The 26,053-nt window shown below is 45.3% G+C and overlaps 1 protein-coding gene and 1 pseudogene across 1 annotated transcript; one reads left to right on the top strand and one right to left on the bottom strand.

Annotated features, from left to right (window-relative positions):
• Window positions 1-1,441: 1,441 nt before the first annotated feature.
• Window positions 1,442-26,014, top strand: KCTD19 (potassium channel tetramerization domain containing 19). Its single transcript, XM_033128029.1, has 16 exons — window positions 1,442-1,453; window positions 3,718-4,014; window positions 13,349-13,499; window positions 14,287-14,478; window positions 15,740-15,871; window positions 17,700-17,910; window positions 19,026-19,186; window positions 20,515-20,618; window positions 21,065-21,207; window positions 21,396-21,479; window positions 21,762-21,876; window positions 22,282-22,903; window positions 24,100-24,285; window positions 24,455-24,609; window positions 24,938-25,039; window positions 25,901-26,014. The coding sequence occupies exons 1-16, from the start codon at window positions 1,442-1,444 to the stop codon at window positions 26,012-26,014; spliced, it is 2,781 nt and encodes a 926-aa protein (XP_032983920.1).
• Window positions 11,265-11,681, bottom strand: LOC117035129 (60S ribosomal protein L26-like; annotated as a pseudogene).
• Window positions 26,015-26,053: the final 39 nt, after the last annotated feature.

Raw genomic sequence — 26,053 nt, 5'->3', positions numbered from 1 at the left:
AAAGAACAGCCACATCCTTAACCTCTTACCCTCACTACAGCAGGCACCCTTTGAGAGCCCACCTGCGGATGGGGCATGTGCTTGTAAGAAGGAGGCAAACTCTTGAACCAAGAACCTCTTGTCATACCCTATTCTTAATAAGCAAAGAACTAAAACCAGAACTGTGGCTCACCTTCAAGGAGCGGGTTCTCTTTGGCATCCAAAATCTGCACACCTGGAGCATTTTCACTGAGCTGTCAAACAGCTCGTCATCTTTAAAGAGAACAGAAAGCAAAATCAAGAGCCCTTGCATATTTATGCTTTCTGGTCTAGGTGGGGCTCTTATGTTTCCCCGAAAATAAGACCTAGCCAGACAATTAACTCTAATGCGTCTTTTGGAGCAAAAATTAATATAAGACCCGGTCTTATTTTACTATAAAACTGGGTATAATATAATATAATATAAAAGACAGGGTCTTATATTAATTTTTGCTCCAAAAGACACATTAGAGCTGATTGTCCGGCTAGGTCTTATTTTCGGGGAAACAGGGTAGTTACTCTCAGCTAGTCATGTTCAGTCTTAACCATGTTTAGAAGGGCCAGGACTCAAAAGCCTAGATTAGCTCATTAGATGGGTTTTTCCAGCTCTGCTTCTGTGAGTCATGATACCATTTTACAATTTGTAATCTTTGTCTTCATGTCCCCTTTAACTCTTCTGGACTCAAACATGGCATACATAATTGCTCTTCTTTATATCTGATTATTTAGACCAAGTTTATATTATAAAAGAACCTCATCCCCTTCTTTTTTGCATACATTTATTTTTTTTCTTCGGCTGTCAAAATTGGAGATGTGGGTTTTTGTTGGAAAAGTGGGCTTTTCCTCTCTTGAGCAACCACCTCTAACTTTAACAATCTTTCCCCCCACCAATATTTTAATGAAAATTTTGAAACATGCAGAAAGGTTGAAAGAGTTCTAGAGTGAGCACTATGCACCCACCACCTAGATCCTACTATGAATAGTTTGCTGTATTTGTTTTATCATATATCCCTCTATCCATCTTATTTGTCAATGCATTTCAAAATAAGTTACAGTATCGGTATATTACACTCCAGTCACTTCAGCAAGCATAATTTTTACCTAGAATTCAATATTGTTTTATGGTCCCTTCTTAGGTACAATTTTATACACTATTTACCACTCTTAATTTTTTTTTTAAGAGTAGTGATCCTTGAGTGCTTATTTTAAAATCTGATACAGGTGGTTTGTATGTTTGATGGCTTTATACTTTTCTATAGTGTTGATAAGCTAGGTCATCTTGAAGCAAAATAGATAATTTACTTATGAAGAGATAACCTTGAACTTTTAACAATGAGCGGAGGAGGATTAATTATCTTTGCCTTTTTGTATATAAAAAGGAACCCACAGCATTCAGCTCTCCTGCCATGGCCCTAGTATTATAATGTCTGTACAGGTATGATTCCAAGAAAGTCCTACACGTGCTTAGTGAGGTGGGGAACACCTCATCATAACTTTCTCTTTTTAAAATAGTTTTATTAAGATGTAATTCACGTACTTACAATTTACCATTTTAAAGTGTAGAATTAATGGTTTTTAGTATATTCACAGAGTTGTGCAACCAACACCACAATCAATTTTAGAACATTTTCATCATCCCCAAAAGAAATTCCATGCCTATTACTGGTCACTTCCAATTCTGTCGCCCAACCTCTCTAGCCCGAGGCAATTACTAATCTACAATCTTTATTAACTATTCTGTGCATTACTTATAGATGGAATCATATAATATGTGGTCTTTTGTGTCTGGCTTCTTTCACTTAGCATAATGTTTTAAGGTTCCATCCATGTTGTAACATGTATCAGTAATTCATTCCTTTTTATTGATAAATGACATTTCATCGTATAGATATACTACGTTTGTTCATTCATCAGTTGATGGATATTTTTGTTGTTTCTAATTTTGGCTATTATGAATAATGCTTCTATGGACATTTGCGAGTTTTTGTGTGGACATAGGTTTTCATTTTTCTTGAGTTTACACCTAGAAGTGGAATTGTTGGGCCATATTTAACATTTTGAAGAACTACTAAACTCTTTTCTAGAGCAGCTGTACCATTTTACACTCCCTCCAGCAGGATATGAGAGTTCCAATTTCTCCAATCTTTGTCAACACTTGTTATTATCCATTGTTTTGATTCAGTGGGTGTAAAGTGCTACCTCATGTGAGTTTTGTGCATTTCCCTGATGGCTAATGATGTTAAGTATCTTTACATTAGCTATTGGCCATTTGTGTATCTTCTCTGGAGAAATGTCTACTTAGATTCTTTACCCACTTTAAATTTGGTTATTCATCTTTTTATTGTTGAGTTGTAAGAGTTCTTTATATAGTCTAAATATAAGTTTCTTATCAGATCTACAATTTGCAAATATTTTGTTCTATTCTGTAGGTTGTCTTTTTACTTTCTTGATGGTGTCCTTTGAAGCACAAAAGATTTTAATTTTGATGAAATTTATTTATTTGTTTGTTTGTTATACTTGTGCTTTTGGTATCTTATCTAAGAAGGCATTGCCTAATCCAATTATTCTGTTGTCTCTACTCTTATATATATTTGTGAATTGCCCTAGTACCGGGGGTGCCAATAAAATGTACAAGGTTGGACAATTAAGTTCACAAACTCATCCTAGAAAAAAGTGTTACATACCTCATTGCTGAATATCATTGTGGTCACCTTCAAAGTACTCTCCTTGGGAAGCTATGCACTGAAGGTTGGTCCTGAAGACTTTTTATTCTTCTGAGGGTTTTTTATTTTTAGCTCTCATATTTTGGTTTATGATCCACTTGGTGTTAATTTTTGTGTATGCTGTGAGGTAGGGATTCAACTTCTTCTTCTTCTTCTTTTTTCTTTCTTTTTTTTTTTTTGGCTTGTGGATGTCCACTTGTACCAGCACCATTTTTTTTTAAAGGCTATTCTTTACCCATTGAATTGTATTGGCTCCCTTGTCAAAATTCAATTAACTATAAATGTAATGGTTTATTTCTGCACTCTCAATTCTGTTCCACTTCTTCATGTGTCTATTCTTATGCCAGTAGCACGTCATATTTATTACTATAGCTTTGTTGTAATTTTTGAAAGTGGGAAGTGTAAATCCTCAAATTTTGTTTTTCTTTTTCAATATTGTTTTGACTATTCTGGGTCTCTTGTATTTCCATATGAATTTTAATATCAGTTTGTCAATTTTTGCAAAAACAGGCATCTGGAATTTTCATAGGGATTGTGTCAATCTATAGATCAATTTGGGGAGTATTGCCATTTTAACAATATTAAGTCTTCTAATCCATAAACATGGGATGTTTTACCATTTATTTAGGTCTTTTAAATTTCTTTCAACACGTTTTTAAGTTTTCAGAGTAAAGCATTACACTTCTTTTGTTAAATTTAGTCCTAAACATTTTGTTCTTTTTGATACAATTGTGAATGAAATTGTTTTCTTAATTTTATTTTTGGATTTATCATTGCTAGTGTATAAAAATACAGTTGATTTTTTTTATATTGATCCACCTTGAACTCATTCTAATAATTTTTTAGTGAATTCCTTAGGATTTTCTATATGCAAAAATCACATCATGGGCAAATTGAGATAGTTTTACTTCTTTATTTCCAATATGTATGCTTTTTATTTCCTTTTCTTGCTTAACTCTTTTCATTCCCCCTTTAGGAGGAGCCTGGCCTGCCCCATGAATCGGCCGAGGATTTGTTTCATTTTAACGTTGGGGGCTGGCATTTCTCGGTTCCCAGAAGCAAACTCGCTCAGTTCCCAGACTCCCTGTTGTGGAAAGAGGCTTCAGCCTTGACCTCTTCAGAAAGCCAGAGGCTATTCATCGACAGAGATGGTTTCACATTTAGGCACGTGCACTATTACCTCTACACTTCCAAACTCTCCTTCTCCAGTTGTGCAGAGCTGAACTTGCTCTATGAACAAGCACTGGGTTTGCAGCTGGTGCCTTTGCTGCAGGTAAGATACTCTTGTCTTCCCAGAGTGGTGACCAGTAAACACAGGCTTTACATCACTTAATGTTTTGTCCTTTTATATATTGGTTGCTGAGATGACCCTCTTAATAGGGAAGTGTGCTTAGTGAGTTAAAGTAATAAACAATACACTGGGAATGCATGTTCTGAATAAAGGATTTCATTCCTGACTATGCCTAATTTATATCAGCAGCCACTAGGGACCCAGAATGGGATTTACCTCCCCCTGAGAGGGTGTCCTTGACTCTTGGAAATCCTATTTTAAACTACTTCTGTTTTTGTTGTTGAATTTTAGAAGGTGAAAACTATAGATATAGTGTTTGTTATATACGCTGTGTTCTGAGATTTAAAATCTAAAGGATTCATCAAAAAATATTACTTCTCACTATGCCTGTTAGGTCTGCAACCTTCAGTTACAGCAAAGCAAAAAATCCTTCAAATTGCAGAATCTTTCCTTTGTCTTCACTTCTCTGTTTTCCAAGACTTCCTGTTTTCTCGTTTTAAGAGCTTTAAATACCTTTGCTTATATACCATTAAAGCATCACCAAAGAATGTTACTTTCTTTCCCAATTTTTCTCCAAACTACAGAAATCATTTCTATGGCTTAAGTAGCTTATACTTAGTTTTTGAAAATGGTTTTTTTTTTTTAACCTGGAAGAACTAAATATGATTAGAAAGGACCATTGGCCATGCTCCATATTAATCCCACTCTCTGAGCAAGGTATTGTTTACTCCATCACCCCAAGCACTGACCCAACAAGCCATGGTGCAGTTCAGTGCACTACCGACTGTGGCTCCCCAACACCTCTTTGAAAACACCTGCAGTAGATCATACATGTCTGTGTCATACAGGAGTAAGAACATTTCAGAATGCATGTTTTTATGGACCCTCCTGGCTAAATAATTCAATGTTTTCGTTTAAAAGCGAATATATATTTGGAAATCAAAACTCTTAATATACTCCAGTGCAAATTATTGTAGTAGTCTTTTATTTTTATTTTTTCAAACTACCCCCCTGAAGTAAAAATTTTTTCAACTACCCCAGGAACAGAGTACTAGAATTGCTTGCAAGTGACTTCAATATCACGTATATGGCCTGGCACGTCAGCATTGCTGATGACTGTATACCACGGCACCATTTTGTGGGGAAAAGGAGAAAATCACTTGTTCATTGCAGAAAATCAAAGGGACAAAGGCAATTGTTTGAAAAAACCATTTAAAAAAAACACAAACCGATTATACAAACAGTTATCAAGCCTTTTGCTGTCCTCACTTCCCAAATATTGAAACAAAATACAACTGTGAAGCAGCTTCTAAATGGGAGTAACCACTCAGAGGCCCAGTTCCAAAGTTGCAAGTTGTCTGAGTGGTAGAAGTATTTGAAGAATCATAAAGATCTGCCTTCCTAAAACACACTGTAAAACAAGTACTTATGTTTTGGAAATGGTGTTTTCAAAGAAATAAACATTTAGGCTGGCACAACCCAAGTAGTATTTATTCACTGAAGCAGAATGTAAATACAGCTGGAGAATGAACAGCTGTCTCAAGCAAATCAGCAGCTTCATATGTTTCCATCATTTCCCCCCCATCTAAGGCCTGTCCAGGTACTCAAGTACTTGCCTAAATATATACACTTTGCTTAGAGAAAATGGAGTTTGCCGATTCTTAGTTTAAAGACTTCTCAAGCAGCCCATCATAATACATTCAGCCAGTATTTATTGAAAACATTCTGGGTACCAGGCATTATTCCTATAAGTTTTAAGGGGAAAGGGGGATGATCCAATAAAAATATAATGTGAGCCACATATGTAATTTTAAATTTTCTAGTAGCCACATTTTAAAAAATTACAAAGGTTACATTGATTTTAATAATACATTTTATTTAACCCAATATATTTAAAATACTATCATTTCAACATCTAATCAATATTTTTAACTGATATCATTTTACATTCTTTTCCTGTACTAAATCTTCAAATCTGATGTGTGTTTTACACTTATAGCACATTTCAGTTTTCCACCATCACATTTCAAGTACTCAATAGCCTCATGTGGCTAATGGCTACCATATTAGACAGCGCATATCTAAACTGCTCTATCTAAACTGCTAGTACTCCTCACTAGAGAGTCCTTCAGACTTAGCCCCTAACAATAAAAATGAGACTTTACCTCCCACTAACTGAAGTTTCCATGCACTTGACAGATGGCATACCCTACTCAGGATTATTAGTAACATAGTAAGTAAGCCTTATTAGAAAGCCCCATAGAAGGAACCAACAAGCACAATGAGATGGGAAGCTTCTGGAGGTCAGGCACCTGGGTTCACACTGTTGCCCTACTCTTCACCCCCCTTATCCCCCCACATCCCTATCCTTTATCTCTCCTGCCCCCCACTCTACTTGTCCATCCCATCTCCCCCCAGCGTGTAGCTTTGGCCTCCAAAGGACATACTCCATTCCTATTATTGTCTTGATTCTAAATGTAACGTTTATTGTGAATTGAGCACCAATGAGAGGCTAAGCACTGGAGATCTAGGAATGAGCCATATAGCCATGTAATGTCAGGTAGAGGTAAGTGCTATGAAAAACTGAGCAATACTTCATTTGTAATAGTGAAAGAGGAGGGCATTTCTGTATTCTAGGACTTCTCGGGGTTTCAGAACGTGTTTATGTAATTTTCTTTTTGTGAGTGTAGTTTTTATTTATTCTATCAGTCACTGCCCTTGTAGTACTGGAATTTACTTGAAAGAATAAAACATTTACATCTGTGTTTTTTTTAAATGTACAGATGTGTAGTAATATGTATAGTAAGAATGTGATAAGGAGATAGCAAGTGACTGAGGCCATGGAAGCTACTTCTTTAGAAAGAGTGGTCAGGGCAGGCCTCACTGGCAAGGCAACATTTGAGCAGATGTTTCAGAGTCTTATAGGCCCACCACACTGAAGACACAGGATTTATTCTAAGTGTTACAGGTAGCTTTTGGAGGTGTCTGAAGAAAGAAGTAAACTGATCAAATTCAAGTTTTAAAAAGATCACTGGACCTTAAGTTAAGCAATGGTTTCTCAGGTACAACAACAAAAACACAAGCAACCGAAGAAAAAATATATAAATTAGACTTGACCAAAACTAAAAACTATTGTTCTTCAAAGGACACCATCAAGAAAGTGAAAAGACAACCCACAGAATGGAACAAAATATTTGCAAATCACATAATCTGATAAGGGACTTGTATCCAGAATATATAAAGAACTCTTACAACTAAACAAAAAGATAAGCAAATTTAAAAATGAGCAAAGGGAGGAGATCCAAGATGGTGGAGTAGATAAACACCGTGCTTGCTTCCTTCCATGAACACATTAAAATTACATCTAAATTACAGAACAGTCAACCTGGAGAACCATGTGAAGTCTGGATGAACAGAAGTTTTATAACTAAGGATATAAAGTGGAAGCCACGTCGAGACTGGTAGGAAGGGCAGAAATTCGAACCGGGCTGGTCCCAAACCTCCATGTGGCAGTTGAAAATAGGGAGGGATACCTGGGCCGCTGAGGTTCCCCATGGAGGAGCAAAGGACCCCAGCCACACTCCAGGCTCCCCAGAGGGGCCCCCATATGGCTGTGAAAACCAGTGGGGATTCCAACCATCTGGTGGACTGAGGGCTGCAGGAAACCCAGACGTCCTCTTAAATGACCCACGCACAGACTCACTCGCTCGCAGGCACTTACCTTGGGATCCATCGGAGGCACGGTGACTCGGGGGCTGTCAGAGGCATATGGGGAGCAGACTGACGTGTGTGGCTTCGAGGCCAGGGCTGGAGGACAGTTGCCATTTTCCATTTGAGGTTCTTCTCCCGTGCAGCCAGGCAGGCAGCCGCCATCTTTAATGTGTTAAACCCTCCCCCTACACTTGCAGCCAAATCTGAATCTGATTGGTCTGATGAGCTCTGCTGCTTCATCCTGCTAACTCACTGGAACCCTGCAGCACCCAAATCCCCCAATGCCGGAGGCACTTTCTCGGGGAGCAGGAAAAATGAGGAAACAAATAAGTCCCAAATAAAAGAACAGGAAAAAACTCCAGAAAAAGAACTAAATGAATGGAGGCAAGAGTTCAAAACAATGGTTATAAGGATATTCAAGGAACTCAGTGAGAACTTCAACAAAGAGATAGGAAGCATAAAAAAAGGACATAGAAACCATAAAAAAGAACCAGTCAGAAGTGAAGAATACAATAACTGAAATGAAGAATGCACTAGAAGGAATCACCAGCAGAGCAGATGAAGCAGAGGATCAAATCAACAATTTGGAAAACAAGGTAGCAGAAAACACCCAAATGGAACAGCAAAAAGAAAAAAGAATTTTAAAAAATGAGCAGAGGATTTGGTCAGACATTTCTCCAAAGAAGATACACAAATGGGCACTAAGTACATGAAAAGACGCTCAACATCATTAGCCATCAGCGAAATGCAAATCAAAACCACAATGAGATACAACTTCACAGCCATCGGGATACCTAGCATCAAAAAGGCAGGTGTTGGCAAGGCTGTGGAGAAACTGGAACCCTCATACACTGCTGATGGGAAAGTAAATTTGTATGGCCGCTTTGAGAGACAGTCTGGAAGTTCCTCAGAAAGTTAAACAGAGTTACCATATGACCTAGCAGTTCTACTCTTAGATATATACAAAGAGAAATTAAAACCTATGTCCACAAAAATACTTGCAGACAAATGTTCTGCAAGCATTATTCAGAATAGCCCCAAAGTGGAAATAACCCTATGTTTCTCAGCTGATGAATACAGTGTGTATCCATAAAATGGAAAATTATTTGTCAATAGAAAGGAATGAAGTACTGATACATGTAACAAGGATGAGCTTTGAAACATTATATTAAGTGAAAGAATCCAGACACAACGGACCATTTATTATATGATTCTACTTATTAAAACGTGCAGAATAGGCAAAGTTATAGGGACAGAAAGTAGATTAGTGGTTGCCTAGGGCTGCGGTGCAGGCTGGGAAGGGTAGGGGGAGCAGGACTGGGTAGTGACTCTTAATGGGCGCAGGGGTTCTTTTCAGGGTGTAGAATAAGATTGCGGTGATGGTTGTACAACTCTGTGAACATATGAAAAACGATTGAACTGTACAATTTAAATGTTAATTTTATCATTTATATAAAATGTGTAATTTATTCACATTAGCTGGGAGTCAGCAAACTATAGCCCATAGACCAAATCCAGGTCACTCTCTTTTTTGTATAGCCTGTGAGCTAAGAATGGTTTTTACATTTTTAGGTGGTTAAAAAATATATATATATATATATAGGAATATATATATATATGTATATATATATATATTCCTATATATATATATTCCTATATATATATATATGAATATGTATATATATATAGGAATATATATATATGTATATATGCACATAAAAGTTATATGAAATTCAAATATCAATTAACAAAGTTTGTTGGAACACAGCTATGATCATTTGTTTATATACTGTCTATGGCTGCTTTTGAGCATACTACTCCTCAGTGGATTTCCAGAGGGCAAGTAAAGGGGAATTGACAGTCTGCCATGAACCTCAAACTCTTGTGAGTGACCCTGAAGGGAAACTTAACACTCTGCAGTAGCAGCCAAGACTCCCAACCCGGCTGACAGCATGTGAGAGGCTTGGAGCAGTTACATTTAGGCAAATGGGCTTTCCCAAATTACACAGAAAGTTCTAGGAAGCACTGTGATGTTAAGGTACAGACATGTAACGACTACTTTGAATTTCCCGTGAACAAGATATGACATTCCTATGCATCCAGGATCATGGATTTACATACCAGATTTGATGACTCCCAAATATATCTCTCTACCTGACTGCTCCTATGAATGTCAGACCTATACACCCAGCTGCCTCCTTACCATTGCCACTTGGATGTTTAATAAGCACACTTTTCTTACCTCTCAAATGGGGAACAAAGACAGAAGGTGACCCTCTCTGGCTGCGGGAGGCTCTAGGCTATTTAGGCAGAGAAGGGAAGAGAGAAGTACTCTGGGCAGAGCGAACAGCGTACATAAAGTAAGGGAGGCATCACAGAACATGGGGTGTCTTTGGAATTTTATGGTGTTTAATGTCACTGATAATGGGGTGGGGATGAAAGACCTGTGGGAGATGAAGCTGGAAAGGTAGTTTGGGACCTGACCACTAAGAGAAAGGAAATTTACATTTACATAATTTCCTTTAATCTCTACAACAATACCTTCCAGATTTCACTACTTCCACTTTGCGTGTAAGGAGCCTGAGGCTTGGAGAGGTTAAGTAACACGTGGGAGGCAGCGGGTTAGGAGCAGTGGTTAAGAACATGCATGGGCTCTAGAGTCCTGGGTTCCATTCCTAGCATCTCCACTCACTTGGGGCACCCAATGCTGTTTCTCTTCCTGGGCCTTGTTTCCCATTTACTAAAAGGGACTGATAAAACCAGAGTCTACTTTTTGGGTCAGGGGACGTTATGCGGATTCAGTTTAAAAGTGCCTGGGCAATAAAAGCCCTTAAGTGACAGTCAAGACTCAAAGCCCAGTCTGTCTGAGTTCAAGGCCCTTGTGCTTTGCTTTTTGTGTATATCCTGCTGCCTCCATTGACTGTGAAGGACATTATGTAAAATGCTAAGGAGACTTTGGACTTGATCCCATAGATAATGGGGAGCACTGAAGTTTGTAAAGACGGGGAGTGGTTTGGACTCACTTGTATGTGTGGAGAGGGCCTGGGGACAAGGGAGGCTCTGGGAAGGGAAAGGAGAGAATGAGTGGAGCTGAGAACAGGAGATGGAGTCATAGGTCTTATTGGCTGAATGTGTGGAGATGCTCTGACTTATCAGTCAGGTCAGTTCCTGTTTCCAATCCTTCAGTGGCTTACCTTAACTAGGGGATAAATCAAACTCCTCAGCCCAGTTTGCAGAGCCCTTCACTCTCTGGCTCTTGTTGACTGCTCTAGACTCAGTTTCCTCACTCCCTCAACCTCCATACACCTGAAGGCCACATTCAAGGCACAGAGAGAGGCCGGTGACTCAGGACATTATCTACTGTACCCCGCCACCCTGTCCTGTGCCTCCTGTGCATTGTCACTGTTTTCATTGCTTTGTCCCACTTCTCAGCACAAATATTGCCAGGATATTATACCTATCTTTTTTTATTATTATTTTAATAGTTTTTAATGAAAGCTGTGTGTAAGATTACTTTATTCCTACATCTTCTCAAATGTTTCTTCCTTATATTTGCCCTTTTCCTTTCCTACGTGGTAAGATTTGGCTTTACGTTCAAGGATCTTTTTGCAGTCTTTGTCCAGCTTTAGTCTAGTGATAACCACCTTATGGGGTGAACGTGCCATTAGCCTTTTCCCACCACACTCGTTCAACGTAGGTGACGTATTTCTTCCTGTATACCTGAACCAGCAAAGGCCAGTTTGCTGCCCTTTGTAGTGTCCTCGTACAACCTGAACTTCAACATCCTTTCGGATGGCCATGGGTCGAATATTGTACTTCTTCTGTCTCAGCTCTTCGAAAAGAGACGACATAATCTTCCTGCGAACATGGGAAGGTGCTTTAAAATGCCTTTTACGGTTCTTGCTCCAGTCAGAAGTCCCAAAGGGGTTGAACTTCATTTTGGCTGCTGGTACTTAAGCAATGGCCGCAGAAGAGCATCTTATCCTTCATCTTAACTCAATAATCCTGCCCATCCACTGATGCAGAATCTGTTTCAGCCTCTCAGTCACCTCATTTGTATTCCTCTTTGCCCGAGGCCAACTACCCCCTCATACAGAAACCCATCTCTCACAGATTTCCCTCATCTGGATATCTGACATCTTGACATAGAAGCTAAAGTGGTGTGCAATCCTGAGCAAACAGGGACAAGAAGGCTTGGATCCCCTTCTAATGCTGTGGAAAGAAATCCCAGGATTCCTGGAGGTCCTGAAACTTCATAACCCTGCTGGCTCTTATCTCTGTATATATGAATTGTTGGCTTTAATGTCTTTTCTCAGCTTTTCATGTCTTTTCCGAAGCTGAGAGATCCTTCAGTTCAAGGCACGAGGTCTGACTGTTGCCCTGGTGATGATACACAAACATTTCTCAAGTGAATGAATGACAGAATCTCTTCTGCTATTTCATACATTCACTGTTTTTCCCCATTGCTCAATACCCACAGGAAAGCACGCCCCCATGACCCCGCCATTGTCCAGTCTTTCCACAAGTCCACCAGCTGCCCAAAGTGGGGAAGACTCTGACGATGGTTCCCTCCTTTGGCAGAACATAAGCAGTTCTCTGGATGCAGTTTATAGCCACGGCCACCAGAGAGCTCTTCTCAAAGCTTGGGATTCCCATGAGCAGCCCCTGGGTGGCTAGAAATTAGAAGCAGATTCTTTTATTAGTTTGATACTGAATCTGAGGTGTTCTGTCCATTCTGAGGCTGTCAAAGAAAAAAATTTGGTCATGTGGTGCCTTTACAGGATGACTTTTCCAGCTATCTCCAAAAATTTCTTAGGAAAATTCTGTTTTCTTCTAAGGTAGGGACAGAAAAAATGGGCTTGGTGTTATGTTAATCTGCCCCCTGGGCAGGACTTTTGTGGGAGAATGGGTCCCTCAGTGCAGACAGCATGAAGACATCCCACCCACCCTCTGTTCCGGGCTTCAGCCCTACCTACGTGGGATGCTTCACTCCAGCCTCCGCCAGGGAAGCTCTGGACTTGAAAGGCTGCTTGGGCAAATCACACATCCTTTGACCTCAACCGCCTCATCAGCAAAATGGGAATGCAAACTCTCCTCATATCTATCTACCAGAGCTGTGTCAGGGTAAATGAGCGAATGAGTGAAAGCCCTTTGAAAAGTGTGGTAACCTGTGTCACCTCCATTCCCTGCTTAGACCACCTTCCAAGGTTAGGATGAGCACAAACAACCAGCAGCCACAACAATTATAACAAGTCAAAAAAGATTTTTGAACTCTTGATGGGAAATGATAGTCAAAACTCTCAAGTTTTTAATAGTTAAATATAAGTTACTCTTAAGATTGTGTAAGATAAATTTCTATTAATCAACATAAAATTATAACCCCTAAAAATGTTTCAGATATCAGAAGAGAAATAGTCATTGAGATTTTGAATATCAGCATCTCATATTATAGACCTAAATTTTTACGTTTTTGTGTGATTGATTCAATTTATTTCAAAACACTTTACCAAAGTAAGTCACATACTATTTTTCCTGGTATTTCACCCTAGAATTGGTAGTCACTTAGTTTAGGATTTTCAAAACAGTGATCTTCTTTATCTAACAGACTCTAGATAACCTGAAGGAAGGGAAGCACCATCTACGTGTGCGGCCTGCAGACATACCTGTTGCTGAGAGAGCGTCTCTGAACTACTGGCGAACATGGAAATGTATCAGCAAATCCTCAGAATTTCCTATAAAAAGCCCAGCCTTCACAGGTATAACCACAGGCTGACCCTTCCTGAAACCCGCACCTGCTTCCCTTCTCCTCATCCTCACAGAAGTGGCTTCCTTCCAGAGAGTACCCTGATTTCTGAGCTAGTTCTGGAAGATTTCTCTACCTCACTGTCATCTCCGTTGATCTTATACCCTGCCACATGCCCTCTCCATGGCTGCTTACCCACTGGAATCAAACATCTTCCTCCATGTTCATTCCTCTGTGTATTTTTTTCACTTGGGCAAGGCTGGCCTACCTTCTACCTCTCTGAGTAGTCAGGGAACTCCACCATCTTTTCATATCACCGCTAACCACCACACAAGGAATGTTCCCAAGTGACACTGTCTAATGGGTGCCTTGCAGCATAGATTGGCTTCTCTGGGACACTAGAACATCCATTCATGATGGATGGGTGTTGGGCTTCCAAAAGAGTCAAAGGATCTATTTTGCCTCCAGGTCACAGTGGTTGGTTTGATCAATTAGAAAGAACCAAATAGATAGCCAATGTGAATTTAATGACTTTGGGTACATAAGCCAAAATTTCATAACATGTCACACTGCCCTTCACTAGAAAAAATAGATTTCCATGCCCGGCTCCCCACCACACTCCTGCCATACCTTAGGGTTACCTCTGAAAAGAGAGAGGAAGGAGGCACCTGGCAGGGACCATCTCCAGGGTGAATCTTTCCAGCTTCGTCTGGGGCCCCTGGGTCAGTGAGAGCCATGGTGGCCTCTAAGAACCCTGGCCTCTAGGAGGTAGTGACACCCCTCTGCACATTCTCCTCCAGGCCTACATGATAAGGCCCCTTTGGGGCTCATGGACACACCACTGTTAGACACGGAAGAGGAAGTGCACTACTGCTTCCTGCCCCTAGACCTGGTGGCCAAGTATCCAAGCCTGGTAACTGAAGACAACCTGCTGTGGCTGGCTGAGACTGTGGCTCTGATTGAGTGCGAGTGCAGCGACTTCCGCTTCATTGGTGATTGTTCTATCCTGGGGTGTGGAGGATAGGGGTGGGAGGAGGGGGGCAGGCGACAGGACCCATCCATCCCTCCCATCCACACTTCCCGAGGCCCCGGGTGGTGCTTAGGGCCTCAGGGGCTTCCCTGGGCATAGGTGGTGGCCCTGGGCATAGGTGGTGGAGGCATGACAGAGCCTTCCCCGATGCAAGCAGAGTTCCAGCATTAGACTCCACTAGCCTCAGGGCTATGTTATTCCTTGTTCACCTTGGGGTGCCCTGGGTATAAAGACAGCACTGGAAACTACCTGCAGTGGTGTCAGAGGCCACGGAGAGTTGGTGTGAAGGGCAAGGCCCTGAGCTGGAGTCCAAAGTCAGCTACTCTTCTGGTTCTGCCCGTATGTATCTAATTCAGCTCCAGGCCTCAGTTCCTCTCACCCTAAAATGAGGAAATAGGGTTGTTTTAAAGGATGGTCCCCACCTGCTTTCACTTCCGCTAAACTCAGAATAAAAGGAAAGGAGGGTGGATGGTGAAAGGTTCCCCAGAATCATTGTAGAATTGTCCTCTTCAGCTAGTGGCCTAAGGAGGGATGAACTCTTCAGTCTTGGACAGAAGAGAGCCTTCCTTCGGCCACCTGTCCCAGGACAAGCTCTGGTGGGGGTGTGCACTGAGTGACCTCTCTGATTCTAACATGCTGCTGCTTCCTGGATGAAGAGGGCAGGAAACACCCCAGTTGTACTAGGGGTCCAACTATCTGGAAGCCCAGCCATTCGCATTCACGGTTACCTGGAAAGTTGTCTGTGACGTGCTTCGGAATCTCCTAGTTGATTCACACAGGACATTAGCGTTGGCTCCATGTCTGCCTCCCTCCCTGCCATCCATGCAGGGACAAACTGCAAGTGTCACCTGCCAGCCAGGCTCGGCTGGGCCCTTCTTCTCTAAGCGGCAAGACAACTCCCTCTTTTGGAATGGCCTGCTTTGGGTCAAGACTCGTAGGGTAAGTCCCAGGGCCAGTGTGCTCACCAGCTGGGCCTGGCGTGGGAGCCCCAGGCCAGGCCATGGGAGGCCACACCCATGGACTCAAACACAGGAAAACAAAGTAATCTGGGGTCTGTCACCTTGAAAACTACAGATTTAAAGCTAATCTAACCAGGTATGTTTAGAAATTGTTTCAGAACAAGGAGAGCCTAGGATAGGTTGCAGCACCAAAAATGTGTCAAAGCCTAGACCTAAATTAGAAATAACCTCATTAACTCATTTTGTTTTCCTTTGCTTTTTAAGTGAATTTTCTTCGCTCACAGAAGATTATACTACCGGATAATTTCTCCAACATAGATGTGTTAGAAGCAGAAGTGGAAATTCTAGAAATCCCTGAGCTCACTGAAGCTGTAAGGCTATACCGGCTGAACATGGGTATGTCACCAGGGGAAACTTGCCCTCCCTTTGTCATTGTGGGGCAGTCAGGCTAGAGCTGGAAAAGCCAAGAATAAGCATCTCCCCTCCCACAACTACTTTGGGCTTTGGGAGGTGGTGAGAGAAGCAGGTGTTTGAGCTGTCTTAGAAACCAGAAGAGGAATCTCAGCCTGAAATCCTCTGTGACCTCTGTCTGTTCAGTCTTCCCACTGAGGGTAGCCCAGCCCCATCTAGGTGAGGAAACCAGGCTAGAATGCCCTCGGGAGGGAGGCTGAGCCTGATGGCAGACTTCCCAGGGGCAGGGGAGGTCTGCTTGTGGAAGTGGTGAACAACTGGGAACCTCCTGCCACTCCTGTCCTTCTCTTCCAGGCACAGCTGGAAGGTGTGGGAAATGCTTGGGCAAATTCCCCACTAGTGCTTCAGTTTTCCCACCCACCACCAAATTCCCTTGTGCCCTACTTCAAAACCCCTGGCTGCTGTGTCTGTTTCTGTCTACTCCTGACACTTCTTACCCTGGTCTAGTCCAGGCCTTCATGCTCCCGACCCTACCTCATTCCAGCTTGCTTCCCCCTTCACATTTTTCATTTGCCTTTCATCATCCTGTTTCCCAAATCCTACACGTCCATGGAAGCTAGTGTGCCTGTTGCAGGGAGCTAGAGCTACCTCAGTGTGGCCTCAGCTGGCATTCTGAGAATGTATAGAACTGAAAACATATAGTATGGTTTGCACATCACTGGACATTTATCCGTGGAAATAGGCCTTTCCCTGTCTTCAGGCCCAGCTCTCCTAGCCTCCTCCCTAGGCAAATGGAGTCCCGTCCTATTCAGGGGTAGTCACATTCCGCAGCAGGTCTCAGGAGCCTGTCCCAGGTTCTTACAATACACTTGTAACTTCAAACCCCTCCCTCAAGGGCTTCTGTTCCTCAGAGAACAAGTTCTGTTCCACAGGTCACTGAGAGATGGGTGGAGTGGTGCCGGCTCCACAAGAACTATGTGAAGATGGAACGGCAATTAGTTTGCACGCAGGCTCTGTACGCTATGCAGGAGCCTGCTCCCCGCATCTCCCTCACACACACACACTGAGCATAGTTTTTGCCTTTTATAAAGCACCATACCTAAGGGAAAGAGCTCCGGTAGCCTTGGAGATGGACAGAGCTGCCCTCAAATCCCAGCTCTGCCCCTGCCTTGATTTGCAGTTTGGGGCAAGGTACTTAATTAGCCTCTCAGGAGTTTCCTCACCTGTGGTATGGTATGATAGCACTGCCCCTCTTGTGGTGTTGCTCTGAGGGTTGGAGATCATCCATGAAAGTCGCCCAGCAGCTTGCCCATCGTTGCCACTGTAGACTGTGCATTGTGCCCACTACAGGAGAACAAGGTCCCACCCACGAGCCAGCAACTCACATACCCCACCTGGGGAGAACTCTGCCCAGGAGTGACAGGAGCTGGGAGTCCGGGGAGCCGTAATGCACCTCAGCTTCTGTCTATGGTTGCTGATCTTTACCCACGGAGAGTTAAAGCAGAGCCTGGAACTAAGGGAGATTCCCCCAGAGGTTGGCTCAGATGGCTGCTGCACTGAAATTTCTGAACTTCAAATGTTAGTGATCCAGCAAAATTGCCCTTCCCTCCTCCCCACCTCCCAACAAATAGTTTTGACCTCTCCACCTGACTGAGAATATGAAAAAAATTATACTGATTTTGAGAAGATCCTGATTTGGGCTGTGCAACGCCGTAAGCTCCCTCTAAGCCTCTTTAGTACTAATTCAAGGCAGCAGTAGAACGAGACCCAAAGCTTCCGATACAATTATGATCACCCCTTTCTCCTGGCACAGGTGGCTGTTCCCGGACCTCCTGTCCGCCCCCGAGCCTGGGGAAGGGGGGCCGCACAGCAGGCCTGGAGTCCATGAAGCCACTGTACACGATGGCCCTGGGTCTGCTCGTCAAGTACCCAGACTCCGCGCTGGGACAGCTCCGCATTGAGAGCACGCTGGACGGAAGTAGACTGTACATCACAGGGAATGGGGTTCTCTTCCAGCACGTCAAGTAAGGCTCTCCTCAGGGAACAGCTCAGTCCCACCCAGGCTGGGCTTCACCTTTCTCTAGGAACCAACCTGGTACCCTGCCCATCAGCCAGAGGGAAGTAGTGGCCTTGGGGGCAAACCTGTAATTTTAGCCACTTCCACCACCACCCCCAAACCTCAGCCTCAGAGGAGAGGGCTGGTGTCAAGATGCAATGGTTCCCAAGCTTTCCTATTTCTGCTCTCTGCAAACTGTTGCTCTGGTTCTAGCCCTGTGCTAGGTCTGAGGTGACCAGACTACAGTCACACCCCTCAAGGTGCTAAGTATTACCCCTCCCCTCATGCAGACCCTCCTCCAAAGGTCCTCCCCCCACCCTTGGGAGGCTCACTGGACACCTAGAGGGGCCAGAGCCAGTGGTGAGTCCCCCAGAAGTAAGGCAAGGCAGGCTTCCCAGAGGAGGTGATACCTGGCCTTTGCCTTGAAGGGCGAGTTCAGAATGTCCCCATTAGTGCAAGGACATTACAGAAGGGGTAACAGGTTCAGAGTGGACAGCTCTCAGGGTCACAAAATACATTAGTACCCAAACTAAAGATAGAAGTGGGTTTTCTTGAGTCGCTGGGGAGGGGGTCAGCCAACCCTGAACCTTATCATACCTCAATATTGTTGTTTTGGACCTTTGTGGCCCACCCCGATGTCACTGAGGGCAAAAACAAGTGCCTTTGGAGGCAGGAGGTTGATATTCAGACTTTCTTGGGCACGCAGAGTGTTAGTAATCTCCCAAGGCCATGGCAACCTGCCACATAGTGGCTGAGATGTCGTGGGCAGATACTCACAGGGGCAGGAAAGATGTGGCTGAGCCCTGGCCTGGCTTCTGGAACCTGAGACAGGACCTGGAGGCTTGCAATTTGTCAATTTAAAGGACTTTGCTAAAATAGGTCAAGCTCAGCTGCAAAAGGGTGAGCCTGTGTGTTCAAGCTTACCCTCCTCAGATATGACCAGGTTTCCAGTTAAATCACGGAAATGATGGTAATGACAAGTTGAGCCAGTGCTGGGGCAAGACGCTCTGGACACAGAGTTGAGAGGCTGGCCCCTCGGGGTGCAGTGCGGAGGCTCTCTGTGACAGGCCTTTCCTCTGGCAGGAATTGGCTGGGGACTTGCCGGCTGCCCCTGACCGAGACCATTTCTGAGGTGTATGAGCTCTGTGCCTTCCTGGACAAGAGGGACATCACCTATGAGCCAATGAAAGTCGCTCTGAAGACTCATCTGGAGCCGAGGACTCTGGAACCCATGGATGTGCTCAGTAAATGAGGAAGCTTCTTATTTTGAATTTAGCATCAAGGAAGGGCCTGGAGGAGGAGAGGAAAGAGGAGGCTGGCCAGGGCCAGGAACTGTAGAGGGAAGAGGAAAGGAAAGCCAGACAGACCAACACTTGTGGGTTCTGCCTAAAGGGAAACTTTCATGTTAAGTGAGCCCTCCTCACTGCAAGCCTGCGAGTAGCCTCAAACAGCACAGATGGGTCCGTACAGGCTGAACACTGCAGACCGACCCATGTGAGGCACACAGTCCCCAAGTCATGCCTGCTTCAGCTCTGGGTGCTGCTATGCTGTACTCACTTGGTCCTCATTGCTATCCAGGGAGGAACAGTCCCTGGGTCCATTTAACAGATTAATCAGAGGCTCAGGGAGGTAACTTGCTCAAATTATATAGTTAGGTCATAATTGAGGTGGGGTTGAAATCTGAGTCCAAAGCTAATATTGTTTTCACCACCTACTTATAGTTTCCTATTAACAAAAAGTTTTTCAGGTCAAGTTTATGCTGTATCACTATCATTCTGCAACATTCAACATTTATTAAGCACCTACCATTTACCAGGACAGAAGTAGACACTAGGGGTACAGAAGTGAGCAAAACAAACCCAGCCCTTCTCTTCACGGAGTTCACAATCTAATATATACCTCTTACCTCTTATCTAATTATAATCTAGTTAGATATCCTTCACTCATTACAAAGCTCGTTAGAAACTGGTTCCCAAACATCACAACAAAGCCTAAGTCTATTCACCCCCAGGAAATGTCGTGGGTTCATCTTCCCAGAAGAAAGCCCTATTCTCCAGACATGCCTAGAGGCTTGTTCTCTGTAGAAGAAACAGTGAATTGATGAGAGCTGGCTCTATGACATTTGCCAAAACATAAGCACAAACATACCAAGGGACTCCTAGCTCCAGTCCAAGTAGCCACATGAAAAGTTACACACCCAGGACACACCCAGCCAGAAAGCAGAGGCAGCTGGCAATGGAGGAACCTCATTCTAGCTTTCTTGAGAGAGGTGGGTCAGGGGAAGAGCAGCGGTGCCCTTGGGGTTGAGATTCCAGGAGGTTTACATTCCCCACCTCCAGAGTCACCAGCCGACCCTCCAAGCTGCCATGCCAACCCCACTTGACCACCCAGGAAACCGCATGGTGAGCTGCAGGGAAGGCCTGAGCAGCAGAGAAGGTGGAGTCGGATTTCTGCTGCTTCTGAGTAGACGACACAGTATGACTGAGGAAGATACTGAGTCTACATGCACTACACTCTTGACCAAAACTTCCCTTCTGGCCCGGTGATGTGTTCCCTTGCATTGTTTCCTTAGGTGAGGAGTGGGCAGCAGAAATCACTGTGTATTCCCCGCAACAGATCGTCAAGGTTTATGTTGGAAGCCACTGGTATGCGACCAGCCTGCAGACCCTGCTGAAGGTACTGCTGACCCAGGCTGCCCTCCTCTCCCGTTGGCTTCTGCAGCTGAGCGGCTTTGGAACTCGTCACCTGACCCTCACATAGCCTCCAGCACCTGCTTAGAACAAGCCCCTTCCCCTGGTCTTATTCTAACAGCATGCTGGGAAGGCCCTCAGGAGTTTGGGGGTAGGGAGGAGGCCACTCTGAGGGGCCTGGACTGAGCAGGAGGGAGGGTGGGGTCCCAAATACCCCTAGAGGGTGGTCTAAGGACCAGCAAAATTTGCAGAAGAGATAATGTGCTTCTCCTTCAATGTTCTGCTCCCCACCATGGCTCCCTGTGGCCAAGAAACCCCAAAGCCTCTGCTGCAGAATGGTCGGGGAAATGAAGAGAAGACTGACCCGCCCCCTTACAAAAGACCTAGACTTTTAACTAATAGACTGACAGTGTGGTATCCAACCCTTTGCAGTATCCAGAACTGCTGTCCAACCCAAAGAGAGTGTACTGGATCACATACGGACAGACCCTGCTGATCCATGCGGATGGGCAAATGTTCCGACATGTTCTCAACTTTCTGAGACTTGGAAAACTGTTTTTACCATCCGAATTTAAGTAAGTGAGGGAAGGAAACTGTATGATGAAACCCCATCCCTCGGTAATAAAGGACCCTTGAGTTTGCAGCCTTTAGGGAGGAGGGCATAGTGCCCATTTCCACCGTGTGAACTGCTGTTCTGGAGGCCTCAGCCCCTCCTACAGTCCCAGCCCCGCTGCCCGGTCCCATATCTTCCTGTCATTTGCAGGGAATGGCCCCTCTTCTGCCAGGAGGTGGAGGAATACCACATTCCATCTCTCTCAGAAGCCCTTGTCCAATGTGAGGCGTACAAGTAAGGGAACTTGGCTCCAGACACCACATTCGGGAGTTTGTCCTTTAATTTCCTCTTGGGAATTCTGTCCTAAGTTCTACCCCCCAATAGGATCTGTTCTCCTTACGGTTAAGGGGGGTGGAGCAGGTCCAGGATTGACCAGCGACCTAAGCAAAACCGTTTAACATCCCCTACTCCCCTGCTGTCCAGTGTTAACTCCCAGCCAAAGGGCAAACCTGACCGACTGGTCAATGGGCTAGTGAAAGCTTCTACTCACTAACCAACCCTTCTTGGAGTGTGCAGGTCATGGACCCAGGAGAAGGACTCTGAAAATGAAGTGGCTTTTCCCATCAGGAGGCTGCATGTGGTGACAGAAGGGCCAGAGTCACTGGTGGAGTTCAGTAGAGATCCCAAAGAAGTAAGGCCTGGCCTTCTTGGGTTTGGTGTTGTCCTCAAAGGGAACCGCCCCAGGGCTCAGGGCAGGCTCTGCTGGGGGGGGGAGGGAGACAGAGCTGTGTGACAGGGCAGGGCCTAGATGGCTCCTAGCACAGTAACTGGCTTCTGAACCTAGGAGGAGGCCCAGGGAAGTGTTGGCTGCTGTGGCCTGGGGCTGATATGTCCGTTTGGCGTGTGAGAGGTCCCTGGGCTGGCACCACCCCCACTCAGACTGAGCAAAGATCACAGGGCTGACTGTGGCGGGTGGGATCATTCTGGGTGAGCAAGCGAAGTCTCAGGGGCCAGCGTTTTCGATCTGGGGGAGGAGGTTCCACTGTGGAAACAAACATGCCCAGAGCTGCTGTGCCCTCCGTCCCTCCCTCCCCAGACCACAGCCTGCACGCCGGTGGACCTCCCAGACTGCAATGACAGGACTCTATGGAACAAGGCCAAGGGGACCTTGGCCCGGTCCAGCCAGATGGAGGAGGCTGAGCAGTACTCCCAGCCCATCCAGATGTCCCTGTGCCAACGTGCCAAACGGGCGGGCAATCCCAGCACATACTCCCACCGTTCTGGCCTATGTGCCAACCCTAGACACTGGGGGGCCCACCCTGAAAGTCCCCCCAAGAAGAAGTGCACCACAGTTAACCTCACACAGAAATGTGAAACCAAAGACCCTCTTGTCACCCCCATGCAAAAACTCATCTCCCTGGTGAGGGAGTGGGACATGGTCAATTGCAAGCAGTGGGAATTCCAGCCACTGCCAGGCGCCCGGAGCAGCTCCTCGGAGGAGGCTGCCCTGCAGCTCCCCTCAGGAAGTGAGGCTGTTTCCCAGCCCAGTACCTCAGCTTCCTGGAGAGGCCATGCCACAGCCTCAGAGAAGGACCCAGGTCCACAGGCAGGAACTGGAGCCAAAGACAAAGGGCCAGAGCCAACATTTAAGCCGTATTTCCCCATGAAAAGAGCTGTCACTCTGAAGGACTGGGCCAAGCAGAGGTTAAAGGAGAGAGGTGAGTCTCATACCAATCTCATTTACAACAAAGGCAAACCTTGACTAAAACCACAGAGTGAGTGACAGAAGGGGACTAGAACCAGCACTCACCAATGCCAGCTGTGTCAAGCAGCAGACACAAATATATAACCAACACAGTGGCATGGCTTGAGGGGCTAAGAGACCACATAAAGCATATGGGAAGGGGGTGCCTATGAAGTAATAGGAGTACAAAGGAGGCTGGGGGCTGGGGAGTCAGCAGGGAAAGGAGAAGCTTCGGGGCTTGTGGAAGCAGGTCCTTGGTCTAGCTGGAGGCCAGGCTTCACATGGAGAAGTGATGGGAGATAAGAGCGAAGATAGAAATAATCAGAACAGGTCTTGCGGCTAAGTTCAGGACCCGGCACTTTGTTCTGATCATAAAGGGAGTGGACAGCCACTGAAGCGTTTTAAACAAGGGCGCAAGCAGTCAGGTGTGCGTTCAGAAAGCTTGCTCCAGGAGCAGAGGAAATGCAGCAGCAGGAGGGGAAGTGCTAGAAGCAGTGAGGTCATTTTAGATGGAAACAGGCCAGGCAGTTGGGGGAGGATGGGGATAAGGATTCAGCCAAAGAGGGGGCAGGTTTTTGGCTTGGATGACTGCAAGGGCGTGGACAGGACGAGGAGTGGGAGAGAGGTGTGTGGTGTGGAGAGCTGCAGCGCACAGCAGGGAAGTGCACTGCGAACTGCCATCATGGGCTGTTTCCTCTGCTCCGTCAAAGTCCTTCCTACACCACTGTCGCCTGCCCTTTTTGTAGCTCAAGCCTTGCTTAGAGGGGCCTTCTTGGGCCCTGCCTGTGAGCCACAAGTTGGTCTGTCAAGCATACTTCTCAGTGGACAGACATCAAAGGCTCACCCAAAAAGCTCCTCTCATTTTATAATTTTATAAAGATTTCCAGTCCCCAACTGAGTTATTATTGGCCTTATACCAATCTTAGCTCAAGAGAAAAATTTGGAGAGTTCTTGGAGTTCTGAAATTTAGGATTTAGTTCACAGGGCAATGAAGAGAGGAGAGCCAGGACAGGCCCCTGCCAACCCAAGGTGCCACTTCCAAGAGGCTGGAGGCAGCAGCTGCTGGAAGGGTGGGGTGACTGGCTATACTGGTCTGTCACCAGAGGTCCCCTCCCTGGCTGAGCTCTGAAACGACGTAAGGAGAACGCCCTCCCCACATTGTTTCCACAGAAGGCCCTGCCCCTGAGCAGCCTCTGCCTGAAGCCAGTGAGGTGGACAGCACAGGGGTCATCCTCAAAGTGAGCCACCCCCCTGTGGTGGGCAGTGACGGCTCCTGCATGTTCTTTGAGGACAGCATCGTCTACACCACACAGATGGACAAGCTGAGGCGCACGCTGCCCACAGCCAGCCCCCACGGTGAGGCTCTGGAGCCAGGCTGGGCCCTGCATGTCCTTGTGGAGACGCCTAAGCCCCACCCAGGGTCCTTCAGAGAGACAGTCTCCCTCACTCGGGAACCCTTACCCCAGGCTGCTTCTAAGGCCCTGGCCTTGGGTAGATGTGGCCACATCCACTGTCTCCTCCACAGAGGTGACTTTCCTGAGTTTCTCTCTATCCTGGGAAGAGATGTTTTATGCACAGAAATGTCACCGCTTCCTGACTGACATCATCCTGGATTCCATCAGGCAAAAGGACCCCAAAGCCATCACAGCGAAGGTGGTTTCCCTGGCCAACCAGCTGTGGGTATGTGACAAGCCCCAGGTCCTGTTCCTTCGCCACCTGTCCCCTTGCCCCACAGTAAGTGGTACAAGACAAGAGGAAGCAAGCCAAGATGGTGGGAGTAGGTAAAGGGAACAGGTCAGGGGCAGAAGGGTGGCAAGAAGAGGGACAGGAAGGGAGGGTAGTCTCATCTGGACCAAGCCTTGGCCAACAGGCAGTTTGGAGTGAAAGTGCCCCAATCCCTGTGGCTCCTGCAGGCCCAGGGAAGCGCCTGTCTGCACCCCACTCTGAGGGGCTAAGCAAATGTGCGTTGGGCAGCTGCCCCAGCGCTGACAGTGGGCTCTCCTGGCAGACCCTGCACATCAGTCCTAAGCAGTTTGTGGTGGATTTGCTGGCCATCACTGGCTTCAAGGATGACCGGCATACCCAGGAACGCCTATACAGCTGGGTGGAGGTGAGGGCGCCTGCACCCCACCGCGAATGGTGACCATATGGATTCCTCAGATAGACAGTGTATCTTGCTGCAAGAGGGCTAGGCCAGCACTGCCCAGAAGGCAAGACAGGCAGCTAGACCTTGGGTCCTTGGTCCTAGGCAGGGAGAAATGATGGCTGAAATCACCCAGTCTAGAGTAGTCAAAAAGCAGTATTCAGCCTACTTATTATTGTAGTTTTCCTCCAATGACATTGATTTTGCCTTCATCACTAACAACCTTGGCCACGCTCAGGGAAGCACATCGTATGAGCCCAAGATTTTGGGTGCTAAAATCAGAGAAACTATTGGGAGTCAGACCTTTCCAACAGGTGACATCAACGTCACCTACTTAACCCTGATGTCACCACTTCTGTACATCCCTGTCATGTTTAAGCTGCTTAACACATTTTTATAAAGAAAATGTTCAGTAAGGGCAAAGGAATGACCAGGATTTTTGGATTTTTGATTCCTTAGAGTAATTTTATGATTCAAAGTTTATATTTAACATTGTAGGTGAAAAAGATTTGGCTAATTTCTCATTAATCTGGTATTTCTGTAATCAAGTACGTTTTTATAACACCTGTCACCATAAACGCACAAGTGCCAAATTATTAGGCCTCTGGCCTAATTGATTAGAAAGGTGAAGTTATCAAAGGTGAAGTAGAAAAATAGTGGCAGGAAAACATACATTTTTGGTCATTCTACTCAGTTTCCTGGTAACCACCCTGGGCCATAACCCTTTAAACATCAAAGGTTCCCAATAACTGACCTTACCCTGACCACACAGAGCTAGAGTAGGTGACTGGCCAGGAAATCAGGGATAAAACTAGCCTTTCCTTCCAGCTCACACTGCCTTTCGCCAGGAAATATGGCTGCTGCATGGACCTGCTCATCCAGAGGGGCCTGTCTAGGTCTGTCTCTTACTCTATCCTGGGCAGATATTTACAAGATGGCTAGGCTGTCCAAAAACACTGCCCCCCGTATCCCAGCTGCCAA

Source organism: Rhinolophus ferrumequinum, chromosome 15, assembly GCF_004115265.2.
Source record: "Rhinolophus ferrumequinum isolate MPI-CBG mRhiFer1 chromosome 15, mRhiFer1_v1.p, whole genome shotgun sequence".
Lineage (NCBI taxonomy): Eukaryota > Metazoa > Chordata > Mammalia > Chiroptera > Rhinolophidae > Rhinolophus > Rhinolophus ferrumequinum.
The sequence above is the reverse complement of the archived record's forward strand: the minus strand, read 5'-3'. Positions and strand labels throughout refer to the sequence as shown.

Excerpts from the sequence above, each read along its gene's own strand:
- KCTD19 (XM_033128029.1), top strand. Across the intron at positions 4,015-13,348 it reads AGCTGGTGCCTTTGCTGCAG|ACTCTAGATAACCTGAAGGA; the intron begins GTAAGATACTCT and ends TTTATCTAACAG. Across the intron at positions 13,500-14,286 it reads AAAAAGCCCAGCCTTCACAG|GCCTACATGATAAGGCCCCT; the intron begins GTATAACCACAG and ends ATTCTCCTCCAG.